The sequence below is a fragment of the Acomys russatus genome, chromosome 24, assembly GCF_903995435.1.
Source record: "Acomys russatus chromosome 24, mAcoRus1.1, whole genome shotgun sequence".
NCBI classification, from domain to species: domain Eukaryota; kingdom Metazoa; phylum Chordata; class Mammalia; order Rodentia; family Muridae; genus Acomys; species Acomys russatus.
In genome coordinates, this window is record NC_067160.1 from 10,786,715 (window position 1) to 10,813,067 (window position 26,353).

A 26,353-nucleotide genomic window follows, 5' to 3' on the forward strand; every position below is an offset into this window, starting at 1 on the left:
GTGGTGTCATCCCTGGATGGGTGGTCCTGGGTTCTCTGAGAAAGCAGACTGAGCAAGCCATGGGAAGCAAGCCAGTAAGCAGCACCCTCCATGGCCTCTGCATCAGCTCCTGCCTCCAAGTTCCAGCCCTGCTTGAGTTCATGTCCTGACTTCCTTCAGTGATAGGAAAACAAAGCAAATATAAAATAAAGGCTTTCCTCTCCAACTTGTTTTTGGTCATGGTGGTTTATCATAGCAATAGCAACCCTAAGATAGATATCTACTTGGTGGAAGCCTCAGATGCCGCTAAACATTCCAAAACTCACAGAGCAGCACTCCATCAACAAAAAATGATCTGGCTAGGTAATGGCATTGGAGAGATGGCTTGGCAGTTAAGAGCATTGGCTGCTCTTTCAGAGGACCTAGATTCAATTCCCATCACCCACATGGCAGCTCACAACTGTGTGTAGTCCAGTTCCAAGTAATTTGACACCCTCACACAAACATGCGTACAGGCAAAACACCAGTGCACATAAAATAAAAATATATCATCATTCAGCTGGGTGGTGGTGGCCCATGCTTTTAATCCCAGCACTTGGGAGGCAGAGGCAAGCAGATCTCTGAGTTCAAGGCCAGCCTGGTCTACAAAGAGAGGGTTCCAGCAGCACAGCAAGAGCTACACAGAGAAACTCTGTCTCAAAAAACAAAACAAAACAAACAAACAAAACCCACCAAGACTGAGAAATTCACGGTTCTCCATGCTTCCAAGTGTTCATCACTTGGTGCCTAAACAATTGCCACAGAGATATACTTTCACTGCTACAACTAACTGGATCAGCAGCAGCAAGTGGCACAGCTCTGCAAGAAATTATTGTAAATCTATACCATTCATCACAGTGACTACTAGTTAGATGTGAATACAGAGCATTTGAAATGTGCCTAATATAACTAAAGAAGTAAGCTTTTATTTTAGTTATTTTAATTACAAAAAATTTAAATAGCTATATGCAGCCGGGCGGTGGTGGTGCATGCCTTTAATCCCAGCATCGGGAGGCAGAGGCAGGCAGATTGCTGTGAGTTCGAGACCAGCCTGGTCTACAAAGCGAGTCCAGGATAGCCAAGGCTACACAGAGAAACCCTGTCTCGAAAAACCAAAAAAAAAAAAAAAAAAAGAAAGAAAAAAGAAAGAAAGAAAGAAAGAAAGAAAGAAAGACAAAGCTATGTGTGGCATCATGGCTTCTGGGTTGTATAGCTCAACTATAGACTAACAAAAGAAATACATTTTACCTAACAGATATTGTATTTTAAACAGATACTATACTGAAAATATGTATTAGAATTAACCTTAGCAAGCACGTGGAACAGACTATAAAGTGTTAAGTGCATATAACTAACTATATGGTGATGTAATATCAGCGTCCTGACACTAATAACACCTGATTTTGTAAGGAAGGTTTAAACAAAAAACTGCCAGGAAGAAAAGTTCTCTTCAATGGTCCAAGAAAACGGTTTTATTCAAGCCACCATCCTTTTGTAATAATGCCCCTGGGCTGAATGCTCCTACAAGTTTAGTACAGAGGAGGACTAATAAACACACATTGTCGCAGGCCCTGAGCCTCTGTGGCTGCCTCAGTGGGAGGGTGGCAAGCAGTGCACTTAAGAAAGCTTTTCCCTGTGGGCTCAGCTTACTGCACCCATGATAGGAATTTTTAAAAAGCTGTAATGTTCTGATACGTTATGAATTAAATTTGTTTTTAACTATCTCTTGTTAGAATCTATTTACATCACTTCAGTAGAGAAAGAGTATATGTAATACACAAGTTCTAGGAGAAAGAGCTAGCCATAAAGAAGAAACTGAAATTATTAACCTAAAAGGCAAAACAAACTTTTTGCTCTCTCGTCTGATGTGATGTAAAGTCACTGGTGGCCACCCCACTCGGCTGTGGTCTTTCACCACGGCATGAATAGGAATAGGACTTCCGTTCATTTGCCTAGGACTTCCCTGGTTTCTTCCATTGGCATTCTGTAACTTTTAAAATGCAAAGTCTCTGTGTATTTTCTTGGATTGAAGCCTATGTGTTTTATGAGATTCACACTTATGTCATTTTTAGCAGTTATGAATTCTACTATGTTTTAGATTTGGTTTCTACATTTGTTGTTAATTTTTTATTAATTTTGTATTCTGTATTCTTGCTGACTCTGTTTTTGAACATTCTCTAGGATTTTCTAGACAGAGAACTTGTAGTGGCCAAGAGGGAACAGTCTGTTTTCTCATCTTCTTCCTTCCTACCTTTTATTCCACACTATAGGTGTTTAACAGGCGCTCTGCCTAGCATCTTCTACTTCACGTGTCCCTGATACTGTCAGCTTCTGCTCTGACCACAGAGAGAAGAAAGCTAAGAACAGTTTTTATTTGCTTAGACATTAATATTTCAACTAAGACTGGTAAACTCAATCAGGGCATTTTACTTACCGACAAAGGATCTGAAAAAAAACTTTAGAAAATGAGTGACTTAAATTGTAAGCCCAAGTTCAAGTTAAATATGGTTAACACAGACTGTGCTGTTTAACCTGACCAGCACATCAGCTGCAGAGACAAGAGCTATGGACATTAAGTTTAGCAGACTCTCTATTTCCTTCAGCCTCCGGTTCCAGACTATATCTGTTTTCTCTGATACACAAAACCAGAGTTAAAACAGCTCCATTTATCACAGCATGATTGCAGGCAGACAAACCAGCCTGTCTGTTTCCAGATAGTGAAAGCAACTGTTATTAATCACAATTACAGGCCAAAACCTCCAAAAGATATGGCATCAATATTCTCCTAACCCACAGTTCTGTTATTCTGAATCTGGGGGGATGGGGGGAAGGGGGGGATGGACAGATAGATATAAGAACAAAAACCAAGCACAGGACTAAGAGTGTCATGACACTGCCTGAAGGTCAGTAAAGAAATACGCTACTGAAGCCACCGTCAATTTTCAGTTCAGGGAGCGCATGAGGAAAATCTTTTATATATATAAATTACAGCAATCTCTCAAAAGCATTAATAGTACACCTAGCAGCACAATTAACACGCTATTTAACTTTTAGATTAAAATACTTCAGCTTTATGAAACTATAATGAACAGCAATGGACATTTCAAAGTTTTATTCAGAGAAGCTAGTATGAAAACAGACCTTTTGTTATAGCCAATTTCACTACTAGTAACGTGAAAGAAACTCTTCTTTCATGCAGATTTTAAGAGTTCTATTGAGTAAGACCTCAAAATAAAATGATAATGTCAGACCCTCTTAAATGTGCACACCTTTCCCAAATAAACTACTCACCCACTCTCTAGTTGTTGGTACAAAAGACTAAGAAAATAAACCACACTCCTACCTGATAGTCTCCTACTACTTAAAAATACACACTACACAGCCAGGCCGGTGGCACAGTCCTTTAATCCCAGCACTCAGGGAGGAAGGCAGGCGGATCGCTGTGAGTTCAAGGCCAGCCTGGTGTACAAAATGAGTCCAGGACAGCCAAGGCTACACAGAGAAACCCTGTCTCGAAAGCAAAAACAAAACAAAAAAACACACTACGTTTCAATATCCACATGTAAGGCACATTAGATGTTCTCAATACATCACAGCTCTATCTTATAGTGGACCTATGAGGTGGTGAACTATTATGCTTGGTTTTCAGATGAGGACAAGTGTAGCTCAGAGAACCTGCTTCCCTAGGGTCTTATCTGTAAACTTTGAGCTACGAATTCAATATAGATTTTACCTCAAAGAATATATCCTTTCCTATTTACAGTACATAAATTGTGTGTGTGTGCGTGCGCGCGCACACACGCCCACAAGGGAACGAACCTAGGACCTTCTTTCTGCATGTGAGGCAAGTGCTCACCATCATGAGACAGGATCTCAATATAAATTGCTAGGAAAGACTTCGAATTACCTCAGCAGCTCAAGAATGACGTGAGCTGGGGACTGGAGAGATAGCTCAGTGGTTAAGAATATTGGCTGCTCTTTCAGAGGACATGGGTTCAATTCCCAACACCACATGGCAGCTCACAACTGTGGGTAACTCAAGTTCCAGTGGATCCGACTCCCTCACATGGATATTCATGTAGGCCAAACACCAAATGTACTTAAATAAATAAAAATTAAAAAAAAAAGAATGATCTGAGCTTATGATCTTATGATCTTCCTTCAATATAGGACCATATTAATTATAGAAAGGCTCAGTTTATTCTACAATATTTCTGCAAAAGTGTGTTATCAGAGTCACTTATTCAGCAAAATACAACAGCATGCATTTCTCTGCTTCCTAGTGAGTGTTCCTTAGTCTGTGTAACTCCCATTTTGTCTCAGAGCAGACAGGCCTGACAGTGGCCCCCTGTAATCCCCATCCCTAGAACTACGGGAAGCAGACACTCAGTGATGTGGAGACTGGAGACTAGATGTGATCAGTGTCATAACTCTGTCACTGCACAGAATTCAAATGGGAAACATAAAAACTACACAAGTGAGCAGGGGATATCACTAGAGAAGTGACATCTTCACTGGAGACCTAAATGACCAGGAAAACAGCAGAACATGAGAGAGCAAGTGTGAGCCTTGAGGTGAAAGAGGCTACGTGTGAGAAGCAGCAGGAAAAAAAAAAATCAGAGTCGAGGGCAGAGAGAGAGATGGACACATACGACTGTGTCCTTGTAGGACTTATAAGGGGTCTGAATTTAGTTCTGAATGTGAAGAGAAAACCTGATTTAAAAAAAAAAAAGATTGCCAGGCCGCAAGGGAAGAGAGGCAGAGGTCAGATGAGTTAGGACAGTGCTGCAGTGTGCCCTAAGCAAACAGACTTGAACTAAGATGGTGCCAGAAGTAGAGACATCTTTTGGTACCTGGAGTCACTGGCTAAGTCTTCAGGATGGTTTTCCCTCATGGGGTGAGACTGTTACTAAGGAAGCGGGTGAACAGGAGCATGAAAGGATGAGCTCTCTAGTCTGGCAGTTTAGCAAGGCCACATCATCGCCTGACAGCGTGAGGTGAAAGGGTCTATGCATCTCTGCAGGCCTAGGTTCTTTATCTAGGCACTGCAAGAAATCAGGTACTCTGGAATTTATCTCCATGCAGTCATTGTTTTGAATCACACAGAAAATAAATATGAGTATTGGGACAAAAATTTTTAAATGCGTCTTTTAATGCAGCAGCAGCCTCTAAACTTAATACGGAATCAAACTTTACCACATTCTACTTCAAGCCAATAAATGGAATTTTCTCAACACGTGAAGTCTTTAACAACTAAAGATCTCAAAATGTAGAACTTGAAAATACACAAATTGTACAAGCAGTCTTTCTGTATGTAATGATTTGAATGAGAACAGTCCATATAGGCTCATTTATTGGAATACTTGGTCTCCAGTTGATGGAACTGTCTGAGAAAGGCTAAGAGGCGTGGCTGTGTTGGAGGAGGTGGTGGGCTCTGGTTGTGTTTCAGGATGTAAGCCCTCAGCTATGCCATGCCTGCCTCCCAGTTGCCATGCTCCCCACTGTGCTGGTCACAGTCTCTAACCCTCTGAACTCTTGCTTCTAGATGTTGTCTTGCTCATGGTGCTATCTCCAACAGTAGAAAGAATAACTAAGACACTGGAACATGAACCGCCCTGTACTGTTTAACTGACTAACACTGACATGTTAGAGCCTACAATCAGGAAGTCTAAAACCAACAAGAAAGTAAAAGGACTTACAGGCAAGAACTACTAAGAATAAAAATACCTATAATGACAAAATTAAAACTTTGATTCCCTTCAGGGGCACTTGTTTAAAAGGTGATCTTAGATAATGTGGAAATGCAAGAAAAGGAATAGTTCTAGTCTTAAAGGAAAACTAGTACATAGTATTCCTTGTCAAAAGTAATCAATTTCAATCTTTTTAGATTTAAATAATTTCACACAGTTTAGGCTTCTTGGTGTATGGACTTAGGCCTAAAGCGTAAGGCCTAGGGATCAGTGTCTACTACAAACAAAACCCACAGGAAGTATTTACATAATGTGCTTTGAAATCAAGGATTGAGTACAAGTTAAGGTTTACATTTTATCCAACTATTGCTTACTGACCCACCTGTGATACTGTGTAATACAATGGTCTTTCATAACTTTCACAAATAAAACCCAGATTTCAAGTCTACCTGCACCAGGGTTTATTTTCTGCAGTGAATGCTTTTGAGGCTCACTGCATCAAGTACAGCTGCCTGTACACACTGCTCCTGAGAGACAGCAGCTCTCTGCACCTGAGAAGAACTGCAGCTTGTGTCTCCCTTTGGGTACCTCACACACAGCTATTCCTAGGAACCCTGAATGCCCTCACAGATGGGAGGGGACAGGGGGGTTGGGGGGAGAAACAGAGATACTGACCCTAGAAAGGCTACCAGCAGGGCTCTCCTCTGCATTGCTTCAGATCACTTGGTCACCTTCAACCTTGGTAAAATTTCTAACACTACAAAACCTGGCTAACCTGAAACTATCATTCCACAAATCAAGCAAACAGCCCATTTAACAATCAATTCCCTAAATGACAATTTAAGTTTCCGTCACCCTCTTCTCTGCAGTCTACCAACTTCACCCTCTGCTCCCTTTCTTAGCTTTTAATTCCACTCAAGACATTTCCAGTGCTGCTTCCTCCTTTCTTCAGTTGTCAATCTGACATCCACTAGCACCTCTGGGAGACGCTGCCTCAATGAATGAGGTAGAAGAGCCAGTCTCAGGCCTCCACATCCATGGACACTGGACACACGTGTGCACGCACGCATGCATGCATACACACACACACATACACACACACACACACACACAGAGAGAGAGAGAGAGAGAGCGAGAGAGAGAGAGAGAGAGAGAGAGAGAGAGAGAGAGAGACTTCTAAAGAAAAGAATATACTCAGAAAGGGAAGCAAAGGGTGATTTATCCACTCTAATTTTCATTAGACAACCTACTTATTTGTGAAGGTTAAGAAAAAAAGATGACATTAAAGATGGGACTGAGGTAGCAGTGTTTGTATCATCTTCCATCTCATTCATCTGCATCATCGACCTTCTACAGCCCTGACTATAAGAATGTTTTATGTAGACAGGCACTCTACAGTACACCCCTTTCTGCCAAAGTTCTGCCAGGATCTCTCCACACAAAAGTGGGGGCTGAATACATAGAGTAGTTTCAAGGAGGAGAAAAAAAAAAAAAAAAAAAAAAAATCAATGCCTTCCTGGACTCCAACTTCCCAGCAAGCAACTGCAAATGATTTAGACACAAATGCACAACACTTTAGATAAGACAGTTATGAGGAAAATCAAACAGGCCAAGAGGTATATGGAGAGTCCAGGACAGGCCAAGAGTTTAATTTTTAGGTGATTATTTGTCCTCATGCATCTCCTTAAATTTTAAATCTCTACATTTCTACTTTATCTAAGCATGTAAAATTAGAGGGAGAAATATGTTATAACAAGCTTCTATTATAAAGAACCTGTGAGAAATCTCAAAAACTGTAACTGTAATAATAATGGCACTCTTAGAGAGAATATCTCTCAGTTAAATCACATGGGATAAATTATTTGTTGATTAATTTGCTGAGTTTACAGGAAAAACAAATACCTTTCAATATATGTACAACGGATAGTCATCTATATTCCAACAGCAGCTGGGAAAGACTGCATAGGTTTTCTTTTCTTTCCTTTCTTTAAAGCTTTGGCTGTAATGGTCAAACACCTCCCAGGTAAGACAATCTGCTTCCTAGTACCATGAGGGGCCTGAGAATTAGGGAAGCTGAGGCGCCATACCACACGCTCTGTTGCTATCACATCTTCTGCCTACTTTGATCACAGTTGTTCTAAGATATAAAAATATTTCTGGAACCTCAAGTGCTCTCAGAAAACTGCTCAGCTGCTGATTCTCCCCAAGCTTTTATTGAGCAAATATTTGTAAAAGCAGAAATATTAGAAATTCTACACCATCATTCTTTAAAATACCTCCATGGTGATGTGACAGGCTCCCTCCATTGGCAAGGATTTCATCTCTAGCAGCTGCCTATAAATGAAAACAACACAAAATGTTACTGTACTTGGATTTCACTTCAGAGTGACTAACATTTCCTGACTTCTCCCCAGATGTACAGAAAGGTACCAAGCAATTTTCTTAAACACTTCATTTACTTCCACTATACAACCATAAGCACTCTTAAGGAGAACATGTCTTAGTTCAATCACATGGAGCAAATTATTTGTTAGTTCTACATACATTATCTAAGAGGAATAAAGAGGGAGGGAGGGTGGGAAGAAAAGAAAATGTTTCCAGGGGGTGTGGTAGCACACGCTTTTAATCCCAGCACTCAGGAGGCAGAAGCAGGCAGATAACTGTGAGTTCAAGGCCAGCCTGGTCTACAAGGCGAGTCTAGGACACCCAAAGCTACACAGAGAAACCTGCCTTGGGGGGAAAAGTTCCATTCTGTCCCTTTGTTTGACCTCCTAACAGGCTAGGTCCTGACCATCCTTATGAATGTACCTGGGTCAAAAGATAAACATATAACAAAACACAGACAGAATGTACAATGAAGGGTGATGGAACATGGGGCCTCTATGCATCCTTTCTTTCTTACTTAAGGCCTCTTTTAACTTTTCTTTTTAAATTGAAAGTTTTTAGGTTAGTGTAGGTTTCATTATGGCTCTTAAAACATACAGTTTATCATATTTTCTATTCTTTTTTTTTTTTTTAAAGACAGGGTTTCTCTGTGTAACCCTGGCTGTCCTGGAACTCACTGTAGACCAGGCTGATCTCAAACTCTCAGAGGTCCACCCACCTCTGCCTCCTGAGTGCTAGGATTAAAGACAGGCGCCACCACCACCTGGCTACATTTTCTATTCTTAATGATTTGTTAATACTTAGTAGCCACAAGGTGACTATCTCCTGTGCCTAGAGCTTCTCAGATGTACTCATGTCTATAAACCCAAAAGTGATGCCGGTGTAGAAGACCACCCAGGTGGAACATATGGACCACACTGTACCGCAGAGAATGCTGTAGGACCCTCAGGACTCGGGAGCTGAGGTTTCCCATAGACGGGCAACTCTGCTAGCCTCTGCTCAAAAACTAATCAATTCTAATAAGTCACTTCAAATAAAACAGCTCCTTGAAATCAGGACTTAAGTAACAGAAATGGGAAAATAGCAGCAATTTCAAGCTTGTTTTGTGAAGGAAAGAAAAACACTTTTTTTCTTTAGATCACAAGTGTGGGATGAGAAAAAGACCTGTGAGAGAGCAGGTGATGTTTATCATCCCTTTAGAAGTCGAACCACCATGTAGGGGAGCTCGGTTATTAACAGCTGAAAAACATCCTTGAACAAATTCTGAGAGGAGGTATAAATGTGAACCAAAAACAAAAGGTGGGGTCTTTGGAGACTTGGGATAGTTTTGGATGTTCATAGCTCTACTTCAAGACACTCCTAGAGAGAACCGCTCGAGGGAAGGCTTTGGGGCTCTGGGTTCTGGCTGAGGTTCCGGGTTCTGGTTGCTCCACGTTCCAGCAGAAGAAATCCTACTGATTCTGCCAGGAGAATTGTTCCTTGGAACTGATACCCTTATGGTTTCATTACTGTATTCTTTAATCTCCTTTTCCTATTGTTTAGGTTAGTCGGGTTATAAGTAGATACTCTCGGTTAATAAGTTCGTAAAAAAATATAATTGTTAAGAAAATTGAGCCTACAGTTTTGTGTTATTTGAGAGGAAGCTGTGTAACACTGGTTGACCTGGAACTCACTGTGCAAATCAGGCTGACCCTCAAGCTTGCTGTATCCTTCTGCCTCTGTGTCCCCAGTGCTTGAAAATGCAGGTGTGCACCATCACACCCAGCTAAGCAAGGGATCTTCACAGCCAGGCCAAGGAAATACAACATACTCAAACCTCTGGGCAGACAAGATTCCTCAATGTGTAAAAGCACTTGCTGCCAAACCTGACCACCTAGCTTTATCCTTAGGGAAGGTATCATGGAGACAAACAGCCAACTACCCCCAGGTTATCATCTGACATGCACTTGCATGGCACAGCATTCATGTGTACACACAAACACACACACACACACACACACACACCAGAAAAATAAACTGCTGAGAATGGCAGATATCATTGGCAGGCACATAATCAACACTGGGGCACCTGTGTGTCTAAGTGACCCACCTGCTATGGCTTCCTCCAGTTTAGTGGAGGATTCTATGCTGCTTCTAACAAAGAATAAAGCCATCACATGTGGGTCTATAAAAACCAGCAGCTTAAGGCCAGTTAAGAAATATAATTAAAACTGTTACCACCTGAATTCCAAGGACCTATACAGAGTTGTATCATATAAAAATTCACAAGCCTGGAAACATATGACAACAATGTAGACCAAGAACATGAGGGCTGCTGATGTCAGAACAGCTACCACCTGGAGACAGACGGGCTGCCAAAGGGACACCAAAGACCCCGACAGTCATGAAGATTCTTGTTGTTATTTAATTGGCAATAATGCACTGAAAGTAACAACCAAAGAGACATAGGCTTCAGGAATGCACAACATTAATTTCAGACTAACAATTTAGAAAGCCAATGGACTCAGCATACCTTTCATTTCAATGAGCTAGCAACCAGGTAAACCATGTGCAACTAAGGTGACTAAAACTAACATCCCTAAATCAGCACTCAAATTTATCTAAATAAAAGAACAAAACATAAAAGCTGTATGTGAGCTGGGTGCGGTGGCGCATGCCTATAATCCTAGCACTTGAGAGGCAGAGGCAGGTGGATCTCTGTTAGTTTGAGCCAGCCTGGTCTACAAAGCAAGTCCAGGACAGCCACACAGAGAAACTGTCTCAAAAAGCAAACAAACAAACAAACAAAAAACAGAAAAAGTTGTACATGAACTTACCTCAGTTTGTTCAAACACAGACAGTGGGTCACTAATTCCCCTGTAGTTAAAGGCAAAATAGAAGTAGATACATGCACCTGCGTCGTAAGTCTGCGTCACCCTAAAAGACAAACAGACAAAATTCCCACGAGGGCTTTAAGATCAGTGAAAACAGATTCAACCTCTAGAAATGTCAAAGGTAAGATCTACCCAAGCCAGAAAGAACCTCATCCTCTATTCAACTTCCCCTCCCAGGCAAAGGGCCACAGGGCTCCTCTGCAGCTGCTGCCAGGGCATGTGAGCTGAGTGCAGTGGGAACAGAGGGCTGTGCTTTCACTTAAATGTGAGGTTAGTCAAGTCTGCAAGTACATGGCTCAGCTCAGCTATTCTACATTATATTACTAAAACTACAGGGAAACAAAACAAAAAAATTTATACAATTCAGTTTTTTATGAAGAAACACCATTCTCAGTGAACTTACTGAAGTTATCTACAAGTAAGAGAAGCTTATTTTAAGGAATATATCTGAAAACATTTAACATAGCTAGGTAAGTATTGGCATAAACTACTTTAACGTGCACAGCCAAAATAACATGCAACAAAAGACTGATTTAAAAGGTTCTTATCTTGACAATATAAGTAACAATTTTTCTGTTACATTCAACTTATGTGCAATTGGCTCTTCATGTATGTAACAAAGACCAATATCTGAAGCAGAGAACTATTACTGCTCAAATCTATACATGTATGTTACCTCAGTACACAGCACCCAGCACCCATAAAGGCAGCATTAGGATGAGGACCATGCTCCCTCACTGGTCATTACTGTTTGGAGCAGAAACATGAACCACACAAGGACACGAAATACCAAGAACTTCAATTAATTCTCATTATTTAAAAAAAAAATCCACAGTGATGATAAAACACAAACAAGCTATCACTTCTCCCAAATACATAAATGTTCTGAGAACAGTATCATGTGCTGTTATGTGATTGGAATCTTGTGGATCAAGAAAATCTGGGCAGAAAAAAAGGTAAGTAACTGAAGTTGAAGGGAAAAAAAGAAAATAGTGCAAATGTGCCACACAAAACTCATAAGCTCTCTACAGCCAATGCATACATGACACTGTATAACACAGTGACCAGAGTGAGGAATGCTCACAATCCTATGCTCAGTTTAACGACACTTAAAAGGGCACATAACTTGACAACACAGGAGTGGTGTGATTTTACTTACTATCTGTGCTATCCTAGAGACGTTGGGTGGATATGAACATAGATAAGTAACATCCAGAGCATTGGGCAGCTTAGAAACCAGACCAGTAGGTCAATAAACAGCAGCAGATGCTGGTTTTTACATTTTAATAATAAACTATGTAACCATGCAAGAAAAAAAATGAGTGAGGGGGTGTATGAAAATGTGATGGCTACTGCTGTCAACCTGACAAAGTCTAGAGGCATCTAGGAGACGTGCCTCTGGGCATGCCAGTGGGGATGACTGTGATTATGCTAACTGATACAGGAAAATCCATCTTCACTTAGGCAGGACCATGCCCGGGCAGAGGACCCTGGACTAAGTTGGAAGTGAGCAGCAGCGTGTATTTATATCCGGTCTCCTGACTATGGGCGTAAGGAGACTGGCCGCTGAGGGCCCTGCTGCCTGGACTGGCTCTCCTGAAGGGCTGTACCTTGAATTGTGAGCTAAAATACGAGTCTACATTCTTAAATTGATTTTATTAGAGTATTTTATCACAGCATCAGGAAAAGACACTAAAACTACTCTACTATTTTGCAACTTTTGGAAGTCCAGATTATTACCCCTCTAAAGTTTTTTTTAAAAGTAAAGCAATGCAAATGTTTTTTCCAATTGACCTGAAATGAGCAACACATTCATCTTACTCAAATGCTGAAACAAACGAACAAACAACTCTTCAGTTCGCTGGAGCTGAAGAGAGGCCCCAAAGAGACTGCATGGAATACGGTGATGGGTCAGTTACAGGGCTTCCAAATGTCTCAAAGTTAACAGAAAGAAACAGAGTTCAGAAGTAGGAGAAACATTCAAAACTTGATGACAATCAGACTTAAATACAGCCTCTTCACTGAGCTCACAATAATTAGCAAGGACTTGAAAAACAAATAAAATAATTAGATCAAATGTGGTGGCATGGCCTTAAAATACTGTCTGTGACTCCATGTGTATATACAAAAACTATCAAGGATATCAGATTCTTTAATCATCTGTGTAATACATATCTAGCTTTCAAAATGCAATTCAGAAGCATGGAAACGCAACCACAATCAAACCTCCAAATGCAAGCTATGGAGAGAGCACGAAGGACTCGGCTGGCAGAAGGAGCAAACACTTTTTACTACAAACACAAACAGAATCTAATCTACAATTGTAATGGTCTCTTAGGCTAAATGTTAGGTGCCGCAGAACACAAGAAATGAACTGTTTAATAACGCTATGTCAATTTGCCAGCTGCGCTTTTCTTCTAGTGTTAATTCACACTCCTAGATAAGAGCCCTTGAACATTGTAAGTTCCAGATTTACAAGTTAAAGAAAATTGAGGAACTATTTTAATTACAAGGTGCTATGACCAGGAATAAGCAAGCTTTTTTTAAAAAATTGAAGAATGAAAAACGTGTGTTTATAGCAATTAAGACTATATACCACTCATAAGAGACTCACTAACATCAACACAGAGAAAATGTAACCAGACTATAATAGGCCCCTGCCACTGGGCGGGCTAGCTTTATGTCAGGGTAGCAACTCTAGTAATGTGGGGTCGGCCTGTGGTGTGCTCTCTTGGCTGGTGACTGGAGTGGGAGGGCAAGCCCACCTATGGGCTGGTGTCTGGGCGCTGTGGGAAGCAGGCTGAGAAGCCAGCGAGCTGCACTCCTGCATCAGTGTCTACCCTCACTTCCCTCAGGATAAAGTGTGACCTGAGAAGTGTAAGCTGAAAGAAACTCTTTTTCTCTCCAAGCTTAATTTTTCTTTTTAATCACATCAGTAGAATCACTAAGACAGTCACTTTTCAACAAATTCAGGGTGAGCTTTTTACACATTTTAGCTTTTGTATATAAAAACACTACTGAAGTCTACAGTAAATATGATGGACCTCACTGACCTAACCAAGCTTGGCCCAACTCAAAGTCCAAATAATGAAAAATTGTGATGAAAACCATAGAGCAGGAAGAGATGGACTTCTTGTTAACAAGGCTGCACTCCAGATACATTCTGTCTTGTACCACATCTTTAAAAGTTGCCTAAAATGTTGTCATGGTGACAAGATAGAAGACAAGCCCTGATTCCTGGGATGGAACAAAACCTCAAGTATATGTCCTGGGCTGAGAATAAGTAAGATAAATCAGAGAAACAAGCATCATAAACAGAAATGCAGACAATCTTGAGCTTAATGATAGAGGTATGTAAAAAAAAAATCTCATTGTGAGACAAAAATGCTATACATTGGGTATATGTAGCTACCAAACCCCATAGCTTAACAGACCTCAATCAGGCTTGGCACACCTGCAGTAGCCTGTTTTCTGCAGTGCTGAGCTGCCATATTTAATTACTGAGAGAGACAGGCACTGGCTGAGCTGGTGTGCCGCAGCACCATCCAGAAGTCAAAGCACTGCAAGCCAGAGACACTTGCACAGGAAACGCCTGATGCTGAAGCACGCCTGCTCCTAAGGTCTAATGTCAGCCGCACTTTATAACAGACACAGCGCACTCTTCCAAGTTATATAATTTTATCCACTTTACTTTCTAACACTGAAGATGTGTTCCCCTCCAGAGCCACAGATGGACACGCACAACAACGTGAGGCCGTTACACAGTGTGCAATGGCACTGGGGTAGCCTTCTTTACGGTTCTCTCCTCCTGGTCTGTTCTGATCGCCATTTATTCTCCATTTTAAATTACTTTAATACCTTTCTAAAGAGTCAAATGTTCAACTTTGTCTTGACATACAGAACCAGATGTTTACATATAAAATCAATACTGTAACTTAATGCAAAGGGGCCCTTCTCAGGAAAAACTTCCTTTGGGCTGCTGCTATTTAATAAAAAAGATAAGATCAGCTAACCAATAACTATCCAACATGGAAGATACTGATTGCAGGTGGATTTTAAAACTTAAAATGATTTTTAAAAATTTCACACAAGCAACATTTCAATCACCCACTAGCCAGTGTAGCTTGTGGATACCAGACTAACAGCAAAACTACAGGATATTTCCATTACCAAAGAAACATCTATTAGAACGCAGTGAGTCACTGATCACTAGTCTTTCACTCCTTCCATTCTGTATTCCATTCCCAAGGATGTAATTCAAAGTGCAAAGGTTTACACGCCCTCCACCATGGAAACTCACAACTCACCTGCAAGTAGAAAGAGGAACCCCACCCCCCACCTTTTTTGTTTGTTTGGTTTGGTTTTGTTTTTCAAGACAGGGGTTCTCTGTGTAGCCTTGGCTGTCCTGGACTTGTTGTAGACCAGGCTGGCCTCGAAGTCATAGCAATCCGCCTGCCTCTGCCCCCCAAGTGCTGGGACTAAAGGCGTGCGCCACCACGCCTGGCTGAGCTCCCCCTTCCTTTGCATCCCCTTCTTACCCTCTGTACGCACACACAGAAGCACAGGTGCACTGTCTCCACAGTTCACAGCTCTGCTCCTCTACTAGAGTTGGAAGCTCCAGGAAGCATGAGAGGCCTCCTTTGTGCAGGGGACTGGGAGGGCAGGAAACTCGTCCATGAACCAGTGCCCCCTGCCTCAGCGGCTCAGGATCCAGGCACAGTTCTATGTCCAGGAAACAGGCCAGAGTGGCTTCTTCACTGGAAAACTGTACTTTGTTAACTGTTTAAAAACAATACTTTCAGGGCACTGGGCTGGCTCCATGGGTAAAACTGCCTCCTGCTGTGCAAACCTGACCAACTGAGTCCCATCCCCAGAGCCCACAGTGAAAGGAGAGAACCCACTGCATGAAGTCCTATGACTTCCACATGCTCACCATGGCAGGCACACGGCTACACTCACACATCCACCCACACAACAGTACAGTTAAAAGGCAGTACTTTCCAGAATGAGTCTATATATAACCATGGAAACTCACCTGCATGTAGAAAGAGGGGCAAACTGAACTCCCCTTTCTTTGCATTCTCTTTTTATCCTCTCTTTTACATTTCTACACAGATCTATAACCCTAGAAAAGATAGTTGAATACAGCATTCAGTTTTTTATACCATTTTATATTTTCTTCATCAGCTCACATGCTTACATATTTGTTTAACTGACTGGCCTCTACAGTTAAAAGAAGAAAAAGAACAATAGCAGGTACCGAGGAAATTTGTAATGCTGAAGAGACAGCACTATGCTAATCCATTTTCCCTCTGACAAAGGACTGAAGGTCTGCATCCACCTCAGAATGCACAGACTGAAATCCTCCCTTCATACTGTGTGATGGTGTATTAGGATGAAGGGCCTTGGGTCTTTGGAAGGTCACAAGGATAAAATCCTAATAAATGGGATTGGTGTGTCGTAAAGAGGGACAGAGACATGTAGAGACTTGTTTTCAGCCACATGAGGACACACAGGAAAGTGGCCGTCCATAAACCAAGAGGGCCTTCACCAGCAATCCAGACACCCACTTGCTGTGTTGGGTGCTATCACACTTCAAGGTGAAGGGCAGAGAAAGATCTGAATCTAAAACATGCGAGCCAGCCAGTTTATGGCAGACTATATAGCTATCCATACCAAGACAGCACGAGGAATGACAGATGGCGCCGTCACTGCCACCACTGCCATGAGCTGTCGCCTGTCAAACCACTGCTCCAAAGGGCTCGACGGTGACTAGCGGACAGTTCTTTTTATTTTTAAGATTTAGTCTCCTTGTTAAAATGTATTTTCAAAAACTGAAGAAAAGCAGAAGTGTGGTGGTACGTGTAATCCAAATACTAGAGATTGAGGAAAACAGATCACAGGTTCTCTGTCTAGGCTACGTGGCAGGTTCAAGGCCAGCCAGAATCATACAGACTGTTTGGAGGGGGGAGTATGTGCTTTTGGAGGAGAGCATGACAGTGATCCTAGAACTGGGTCGGTCTCAAACATTCCTAGAATTTGAAGACCACTACACAAAAGCCAAAGTCCACAGTCGATTAAGACAATGGAGAAAAGACAGAAGCTTTCCAGATGGGAAAATGAGGGACCGAGAGAGCAAGATGTTCACTATTTAATGCCTAACTATGGGTTCAGAAGGATCTGCTGTAGTCTGTGTACTTCACTAGTAACTGAAAACAGTTCATACATTTTATAGAAAGAAAGGTGAAATATAGCCATGTTCAAAGACAAAAATATATAGTGATGATTGTCTCAAGAATTTATTGAAAGTTAATTCAAAAGTCCATGTTGATGAAATATTTCACAGCTTTTACTACTGAGTCCCTACCCGTGTAAGCGTGCACAGGATGAACGCGCATGTTTTCAGTATAGAAGCTCAGGCATAGACATTTTCTATAATGTGCTGTAGTACCAAAATTTTGCTTAAATTTAAAAAATAGAAATCATGCTTATTATTTTAAACTGGATTTCTTTCAGAAATCACTTAAACATGAGTGAAGATCCTGTTAAATCAACAAACACATCCAATCTAAATGCTACATCACAAAAGAAGGCTAAGAGGTGTTAAGACTTGGGGGGGGGGGAGGGGGGAAGAAGGCTTTGCAAAGAACATTTAAGCATAACGCATCACCTAAGCTAAGCCAAACAACACAGCAGTGTTTTGTGCTTAGAGAGAGTCTTCAAAACGTTAACCTCAATATATTTGTTTGTTGGGTTCCAAGCAAACTGTCCTTAATCCAGAAAAGAGGTGGGGTGGAGGGTGGAAACAATGGTATTCAGATCAGAGCACTAGCTTAAACAAGAGTACCTTCCTTGTTTCCTATAAAAATTTTAAACCTTCCATATTTACACACAGGTAAACTACATATCTACATACGTGCATCAATTATAAAGTGCATCAGAGTAAGTCCTTTTTATTGGTTTTACCTGTCCCAAGGTGCAGAAGTCTCAAAAGATTCTCCTACTATATAGTATTCCAAACCCAAATCCTGTAAAGACACAAAAATCATAAAATTACAACTGATGCGGCAGTTAGTAAAAACCACTCAAGTTTCTGGAGGTTGTGGGCAGTGCATCATGCATGCCTGAGCTAACCTAAACTGTTCTCTGTCTCATAAGAAGACTGGAAAGTTCCCAAGTGTGACATGACCTCTCTGAGGACAGGAACCTGCCTGTGCTCTCCATAGCCTCCAGCAGCAAGTAAAGTATCTGACACAGAAAAGAAACTCGAATATTTCTCTAGTGAATGGAGTCTCTATCTCAGAAAAGCTTGTACATGTGTGGAAAAGATTAGACAAGAGATTTTTAGTGGTGAAAACAGTAAAATAGCCAATATAAAAACTGAATATCAGGGTGAAAGTTACAAGTTACAAGTGGTATGACAGTGGGGAGGGCACTTTTCTCACATCAACTTTTATTTACAAATTAATTTAGAAAATACAGCAGGTGTGGTGGGGCATACCTTCAATTCCAGCACCTGAGTTGCAATCGGTTGAGTTCAAGGCAAGCCTGGTCTACAGAGCAAGCTTCCAAACAGCCAGGACTACACGGAGAATCTCAGTCTCAACCAACCAACCAACCAAACAAACAAAAATACAAAACCCAAAGCAAACCAAATCAAGAGGAAAAAGGGTGGGGGAGTGAAAACAGTCATTTGAAGCCACTAGGTGTTGGGAGGACATACCTCCATGTCTACTGATCTCAAATGTGTTCAGTGGTACATACCCATTTGCCTGGGAACCACGCCCTGAGACAGGGGAGTGTGCACCAGAAAAGGGTTTAAAGCAAAAGAGGCCTGGAAGGCAGCTCAGCAGTAAAGGCAGTTATCACCACACCTGAGTTTGATCCCCAGGACCCACAAGGTGGAAGATGAGAGCTGACTCCTGCACACTGTCTCCAGACACACACTGTGACACATGGAGCTACACACACATGTACATACTCTAGTGCCATGCCTGCCTACCTGCTGCCATGTTTCCTGCCATGATGGTCATAGACTCTAATCCTCTACAACTGTGAGACCCAAATTAAACATTTTATTCTATAAGATGCCTTCCTTGGGCTAGGTGTGGTGGTGCACACCTTTAATCCCAGCACTCGGGAGGCAGAGGCAGGTGCATCACTTTGAGTTCGAGGCCAGCCTGGTCTACAAAGTGAGTCCAAGACAGCCAAGGCTACACAGAGAGACCCTGTCTCAAAAAGCAAAACAACAAAAACAACAAAAGATGCTTTCCCTGGTCAAGTGTTTTACTGCATCAACAAGAAAGTAATTAAGACAGCCAATGACAGAAATACAACTTACACGTATGTATGCAATGACGTAAGTCAGCAAATAACCCCTCTGTCCATTATCTTCTCCAGCTGCCAGACCTCTGTAAATAAGAAGCAAACTGTCAATACAGTTTAGGTGACTAAATAACAATAAGAAAGCCAAACTGGTAACAACATCTCAAAATAGCTACTCAACAGATTAACATGTTATACTCATTTTTATCTTAATTTTACTGACCATTAATATACCAGTTATCAAGAGAATAAGCTTGAATAACAAATCTGAAAACACTTTTTAAAAATATTATTGTCCAGTCACTTGATTTCAAACTTTTATCCTAAATGAACTCATGATCTGAACTATATCTCCAAATTGTAAAAGGACAGAGAAACTATTAGCAAGAAGAAACAAATACAGATCAACTTAGCCTTCACAAAACTAACAGATGCTTTATTCTTACTTTACCCATATCAGCTGAGTATTCCTAATCTGAAAATCTGAAACCAAGATGCTACACAGTTCAAAACTTTGTGCTGCTAATAAAACACCACAGAGGAAGAGCACAAGATGGGCTTTCCTCAGTGGACTGCATAAAGAACTAACTCCAATTTATTTATATAAAGTAGAGCTAAAACAAATCAATGGTAGGCTTAAATGCATAGCCCATCCTCAAGACATCTCATTACATAATGGAGAGCTGAAGAAGTCCAAAACACAAGACACTTGTAGCCCTAACCCTGAGCACCCTGAGCCATCATTAGATTTTTATTCTGATATTCACATGCAGTCTTATAAATATAAACGTGGGGTACTGACTAGGAATTCCCAAACAGAATGCTCATGGCATTCACTGTTTAAACTGGAGATAAAACACATGGAAGTATTAAGGTATATACTGTAACACGTAGGGGAGTGCAGAACAGTACCTCAAATCTTAATACTATGAATGTGTTAATTAACCCTCAATCTGAAATAGTTTTATCTGCAGAGACTGTGTTAGGTGATTCAGTTAGAATTAATGTATATATCATATAATCTCATCCTAGTTTTCTGGTTTGCCAAAGTTCTTATCTTAAAAGACAATGAATACGGAGCTGGAGAGCTGGCTCAGTGTTTAGGGACCAGGGTTCAGTTCCTAGCACCATCATGGCGGCTCACAGCCATCCATCCGTAACACCAGCTTCAGGCATTCGATAGCCATCTACAGCTTCAACTGCCGATGCTGCCTCATGCTCCCTGAGCACCAGGGATACATATGTGGCATACACGCACACATGCAGGCAAAACATTCATGCACATAAACATTTAATAAAATAAAAAAATTTTAACTTTTAAAAAGGTAGTCAATTAATAATACTGTCTTATACTACCTTCTTTAAAAAATAGTTTCTATTTATACTTTTTCTATTATCAGACAAAAGTTAAACTTTATTTCATTTTAGTTAATTAAAAGAACAGGCCCAGAGAGATGGCTCAGAGGTTAAGAACACTGTCTGTTCTTCCAAATGTCATGAGTTCAATTCCCAGCAACCACATGGCTCACAACCATCTATAACGAGATCTGGTACCTTCTTCTGGTGGGCAGAATGTTGCATAAATAAATAAATCTTTAAAAATAAGAACCACTTCTCTTGTAGCCTCAACTGACATTTTATAATTATTTTTTCCCCTAAATTTTGTTTGACTTAATTTTTTCTTAAGTTTTTTTTTACTTGATGGTCATAATGTAATAATAATATATAATATATAATAAACTATATACATGTACAATACATAATAACAATAACAAGACTTGTTCTACACAAATATTTTAAGACTGTTTCCAGCTAGTAACTTGGCCTTAAATAGAATTCCCTAGATTTTTAAATTCACAGTTACAGGTGGTTTTACACAAATGTGGGGCATCCAGAAGAAACCTACTTTGAGAATCCAGCCAGAGTCAACTGAAGATGCAAAGAACTGACAGAAGCAGCTCAGTTTTAAAAATCACTTAAAACTGGGGCAAAGTGAAAGAAATCATTTTACAAACAGAGTGTTAACAAACCAGCAAGATACAGCTCAGGTCAACTCACTCAATGCAAGCAGTTAATTCTGGGATGGATGTGAGGTTGATGCAAAGAGCTGAATCAACTTCTGGAATCATAAACTGGCTGTGGCTAGGACTTAGAGGGATGCAAATGGCTCCTGGCTTAAGTAGACACAAAGCAAAGCCAGGTTCTGGGGGTAAAGGAGAAGCAACAGTAGAGAGCTAGGAACGAAAACAAAGCCCACAAGCTGCTAGAGGAGAGAAGGAGACGCCCAGGAGAGGCTGCATGACGCCTGCGCTGGGGCCTCGCAGACAGAGTATGCGAAGGGTGTGTGGGTAACCAAGCCTGTCTGCTTCACTAGGTAAGATGAAGTTGTCTTTTCCTGCCCAAGCCACTTCCTTTCAACCTTTGCTACTATCTGGTAACAGAGAATCCACTCCACACTGGGATCCATTGGGACAAACCCCATAGAAACATGCTTTTGTTTTTTTTGTTTTTGTTTTAATCAGAAGGAGTTAGAGAAATAGCTCAGCAGGTTAAGAAGGAGAGGATGACAGTGTGGGTGCCAGCACTGTGACTTAGAACTATCTGTAACTCTAGCTCCAGACAAATTGACAAATGGCTTTGGTTGACACCAAGTACACATAGACACTGGAGACACACAAATATGCATAACTAAAAATTTTAAAATAATAAAGTAAAAAGCTAAAGCAAGGAAGAACAACATAAAAAGAATAGAGAATTTTCCTGAAAGAGAATAAAGGACACTTGGGCTAACGTTTCATCATCATAAGTTTTCTGGCAAATTTAGCTTTTGGAGTCTCTCTCTCTCTCTCTCTGTTTTGTTTGTTTCAGAACTGTCCTCAGTCAAAATCAAATTAAGACACAATATGTAAGCAATTACAAAACTCAGAAATGAAATGCTTCTGAAGTGTCAATTTTGTAACTACTCTAAAAAACGTTATAGTTAGATTCAAGTTGCTTTACTTCTAAGTAGACTATCCATCATCTACCTCTTGTTATTCTTACAAATTTCAAACACCAATTCCCAGGGTTCTCAAACATGCATAAAGAAGGAGTAGGTAGCTTAATGGAAAAGAAAGCCAGGTTCATTCCGTGTAAGAGGGCCACGCCAATCACCCCCATGCTCAGTTGTATCAAACAGCATAAGAACACTGTGAAACTAATGATAAGGTTTGCCTTAAGTTCTATGGAAAATGTTGAAGCACCTGTCATGACTACTGAAAGATGATATTTATTCAGCTCTTAAAGTAGTGAAAGTATGTTACTAGCAAACATACATAAACAATCAATGGGTGGTTATTTAGCATTTGGCTACTACTATGTCCATTGAGTCATGAGTGTTGAGGCATGTTCAATAATGCTGGTGTGGGGGTAAAAGGAGGGCGAGAATAAATACAAGAACACATAAAAACATTCTACATGGTGGGAATATCCCATAAAAATGGTCAACTTTAGCTAATGCAGTAGTAAGAACAGAGGACAAAAAAGAAATGAAATAAAGGCTAGATTAACAATGTCTTAATTAAAAACAAATGTGAGAGCTCAACTAATAGATAAAAAGGTTAGCAGAAATTAATGTGGTGGAGCACAAAGAGAAGTGGCTGAGGACTCAGAGTTGGCCCAGCATTCAAGCAAGAAAATACCACTAAGTGTTCAGTAAGTGGGACAAAAATTTATGTTTACTGAATACAGAGAAGCCAGAAACCAGAAGACAATGCATTTCTAAGGGTTTAAAAAACAAAACAAAATAGTCCAAGTCATTTTCCTAATCAGGATCTGGATTGTTCAAACACAGATTGGAATGTTCAATGAGGGAAACCAAACAAAAGTGCTGGGACAGGAAGCAAATCCAAGAGCAAATCCAGCAAACAGAAAGAAGCCGAGGCTTCAGCCTGTCCTTGCTGTTCTAAATTGATCCCATTTACTAAAATCCATTTTTAATAAATAAATTTCAAACAATTTATTTATAGTAAGCAAAATTACTACAATTATCCAACATTATCTCAGGAAGGTTGAACCCATAGCTCAAAGATGATTTACTTTTACTTTTAAGTTGTAAATGAAGGCTCTTGTGAGAAAGCAAAACTGGCACTAGTAACATTTATGACAGTTGGTAGACCAAATAAACTGATGCAATGACTCTGATAAAAACCTAAAGGTTGTAATACAACTTCTCAAGTAAAATAGTAATTAGAAAGAATAGAGAAGGAAAGAAGAAAAGAAAAAAAGAAAAAGAAAAAAGAAAAACCCACTATGTCATTAACTCACTTAAAAGGCTTTTTCAATCAAACATACACATGCAGACTGTGCTAAGCCTTACAGAACCAAGTGTGCGGAAGAACAGCCACTGTTCATCATTAGCCCTCAGCACAACAGTGGACGTGGCCCATTACTAGCTAACATTTATCTCTAGCCTCAGGTTGAACTGCAGTGAAAAGCATTATTTGCACAGTTGCAAGTGTGCTGCTGGGGAATAGGAAAGGAGCCAAGTAGAACTGAGCAAAATGTAACCGCATATCCAGCAACTCACACATTATGGTTAAATGTTTTTCACTGCCCTCTAAAGAACTTCTGAAATTTTAGAAATTCCAATTAAATACTTAAATATATTAGGATCACCTCCCAGTTTGTTTGTTTTGGCTAAGATCAATTGGAAGTACATAATAAAAAAAGTAAAGCTTCAGTTTCTAATATTTCAAAACTAGAGCGATTACAGAAAAAAATTAGCTTAAATCTCTTTTCTGATAGTATGCTATTTTTAAAGGGAGAAAAAAAAGTCTTTTTATCAAATTATATTTGTATCCATATAACTTAGAAACTAGAAAATACAGGAACATATTTATTTCTAGAGAAGAAAATATGTGCAACCCAAAAGCTAAAAAGAGACAGAGAAACTTGAAATCCATTTAGACATTAAGTGTGTCTTGTAACTTTAGAAGTTCAAAAACAAACAACAACCATGGAAGACTAGAGCAAAGAGGGGTGAACTTCATCTTCTATAAGAAAATTACAGCTCTGCTTATAATTTCAGAATAGAGCAAAAATAAAAGAGGGGCTTATTATCAGTACTCAAAGTAAAAACTGAGTCTAAAGCTAGACTTGTTTTCACTCTAAGAAGACAGTATCTTAATACTAATTTCAAACAATCATAGAAATAAAGAGCTAAGTTAACGTGCACACAAGTTGGACACGGTAAAGCACTTCTCTCCAACTTAAGTTAGTTTCTTAAGACAAAAAGAAAGGAAAGAAGATAAATGTTCATAAAGTTCAGAGCTAGCTTAATGTTAGGTGCCCCCAGCCCTGGACAAATGGGAAAGACTAGGACAGAAAGACTGTTAGCTTCTGCAGCTGAGGAGGGAGGGAAACACAGCCTGCCAGACAGCGTGTCCACTGGAGCTCTTACCCATCTGCCTTATAATCCATCAAGCAGACAGAACTCACCCCATCACTATTCAGTTGGTTATAGATGCAGAGTGTTTTCTGCTTCTTTATAACCAACATAAAACAGTAAGTGACAAGGGGTGGAGTATAGATAATTTATCAAATACCACAGACTAAACATAATTTCCTTTTAAAAACACACTAGCAGCACGCTTTATACATGAACTAGTAACCTGACAATTTTGTCTCATTCTTACATAACAAATAACACATCACAAAATTGTCATTCATGCACAAATCTAGGAAATGCATAATATTTAACATTGTATAACACACATTACATATGTAAAATTAGGTAAAAGTACACACAATACACACATTTTGTATATATGTATGAAATTAGGTCAAAGCAACAAATTATTCTTCCTACAAATTTTGGAATAAAACCAGTATTTTAAGCTTACTTTCATAAATTGCAATGAACTTATTAGCCAACCCAAATTAGAACTGCTGACACACGCAGTCTGCATGAAGCGGCTACCCAGGTAGCATGTTTCCTCTTGGTTATGAACTCAACGCCTTACCCAAATTTTGCAGCAATGTCATATACTTGTTTTTCATGCTGAAGAACCTTCTCACGGTCCCCCTCAAACAGTAACGTAGCTACACTTAGTTGATTTGGATCAAATCCTTTAAACTACAAAATATAAAATAAAATTTTATTATGACAGGGAAGCCTTAGCCTATAAAATAGTAAACTGAAATACATTTTGCTCTTTTCCTTCTGATTTAGCCTCAATTACAGCAGCCTGTTAAACAGTGAAGTTTACACATCCACTAACAAGAACCCCGGATGCAGAGACTGACTCTGCTGAGAGAACAGCTCACTGGCGAGCGTTTGCCGGGCCCACGTGAAGTCCCAGGTCTGATGCCCAGCACGCCAAGAACAAACACAAGAAACTGAGGTGTACGGAATACATCGTATTTCAACGTGTACCGCATTATAGTACCTACTGATACAGGTCACCTGCCAGAATTTTAACTGTAAAGCAGCTGGTTGGAGCTAACATCGCTACAAACAACCACGACGCATCATATAATAGTAACAAGAAATATCTTGTGCATGCAAAGAACCAAGACTACTTTAAAAAAGAAATATATGAACCAGCGTGGGCCCGGTTATTGAAAGCTGACTGTATCTTATCATCATAAAGTGGATTTCTATCACAACCTGCCACCTTACAAATCTTTAGGCAAAGGGCCTACAGTCAGAAATGAACCAAGTGGCCCCTGGCTCTGGAGCCATGTCTGGCCAGGGAAACACTGGGTGTAAGGTAAGGACAGGACCAGGACTTGGCCTTGACCTTGGGAAGCAGGGATCAGCTGAAATTATGGAGGTAAGGAAGCTAGCAGGGAAGTCCTAGGAATCGAAAGAGAGGAAGGGACCAGCTGTAGGGAGAGTCCTTAGCATGAGGACAGACCTGGAGCCCCCACAGGGAAGGTTGTAACTGTGCGACAAGGGGTACAAGGACCACCACCCTGGGCAACCTGGCTCTGGAGAATGCTGAGGCATGCATGAGTCAGCAGTGACGAGGACTGTGCATGCCCAGGGTACACTCCCTTTACGTGTCTTTCTGGGATGTT

At 40.4% G+C, this 26,353-nt stretch overlaps 2 protein-coding genes across 2 annotated transcripts in view; both read right to left on the reverse strand.

Moving 5' to 3' along the window:
* Positions 1-26,353, reverse strand: part of Hnrnpa3 (heterogeneous nuclear ribonucleoprotein A3) — a 397,554-nt gene that overhangs the window by 145,243 nt on the left and 225,958 nt on the right. The window lies entirely within an intron of this gene.
* The window catches only part of Agps (alkylglycerone phosphate synthase), a 96,541-nt gene that overhangs the window by 6,250 nt on the left and 63,938 nt on the right, over positions 1-26,353 (reverse strand). Inside the window, exons 14-19 of the mRNA XM_051166145.1 lie at positions 25,294-25,406; positions 19,308-19,377; positions 17,933-17,994; positions 16,002-16,091; positions 10,910-11,009; positions 7,985-8,042 (exon numbers count right to left, since the gene is read on the reverse strand). Of these exons, the coding sequence (XP_051022102.1) occupies positions 7,985-8,042; positions 10,910-11,009; positions 16,002-16,091; positions 17,933-17,994; positions 19,308-19,377; positions 25,294-25,406 (493 nt within the window). The remainder of the gene's footprint in view (positions 1-7,984; positions 8,043-10,909; positions 11,010-16,001; positions 16,092-17,932; positions 17,995-19,307; positions 19,378-25,293; positions 25,407-26,353) is intronic.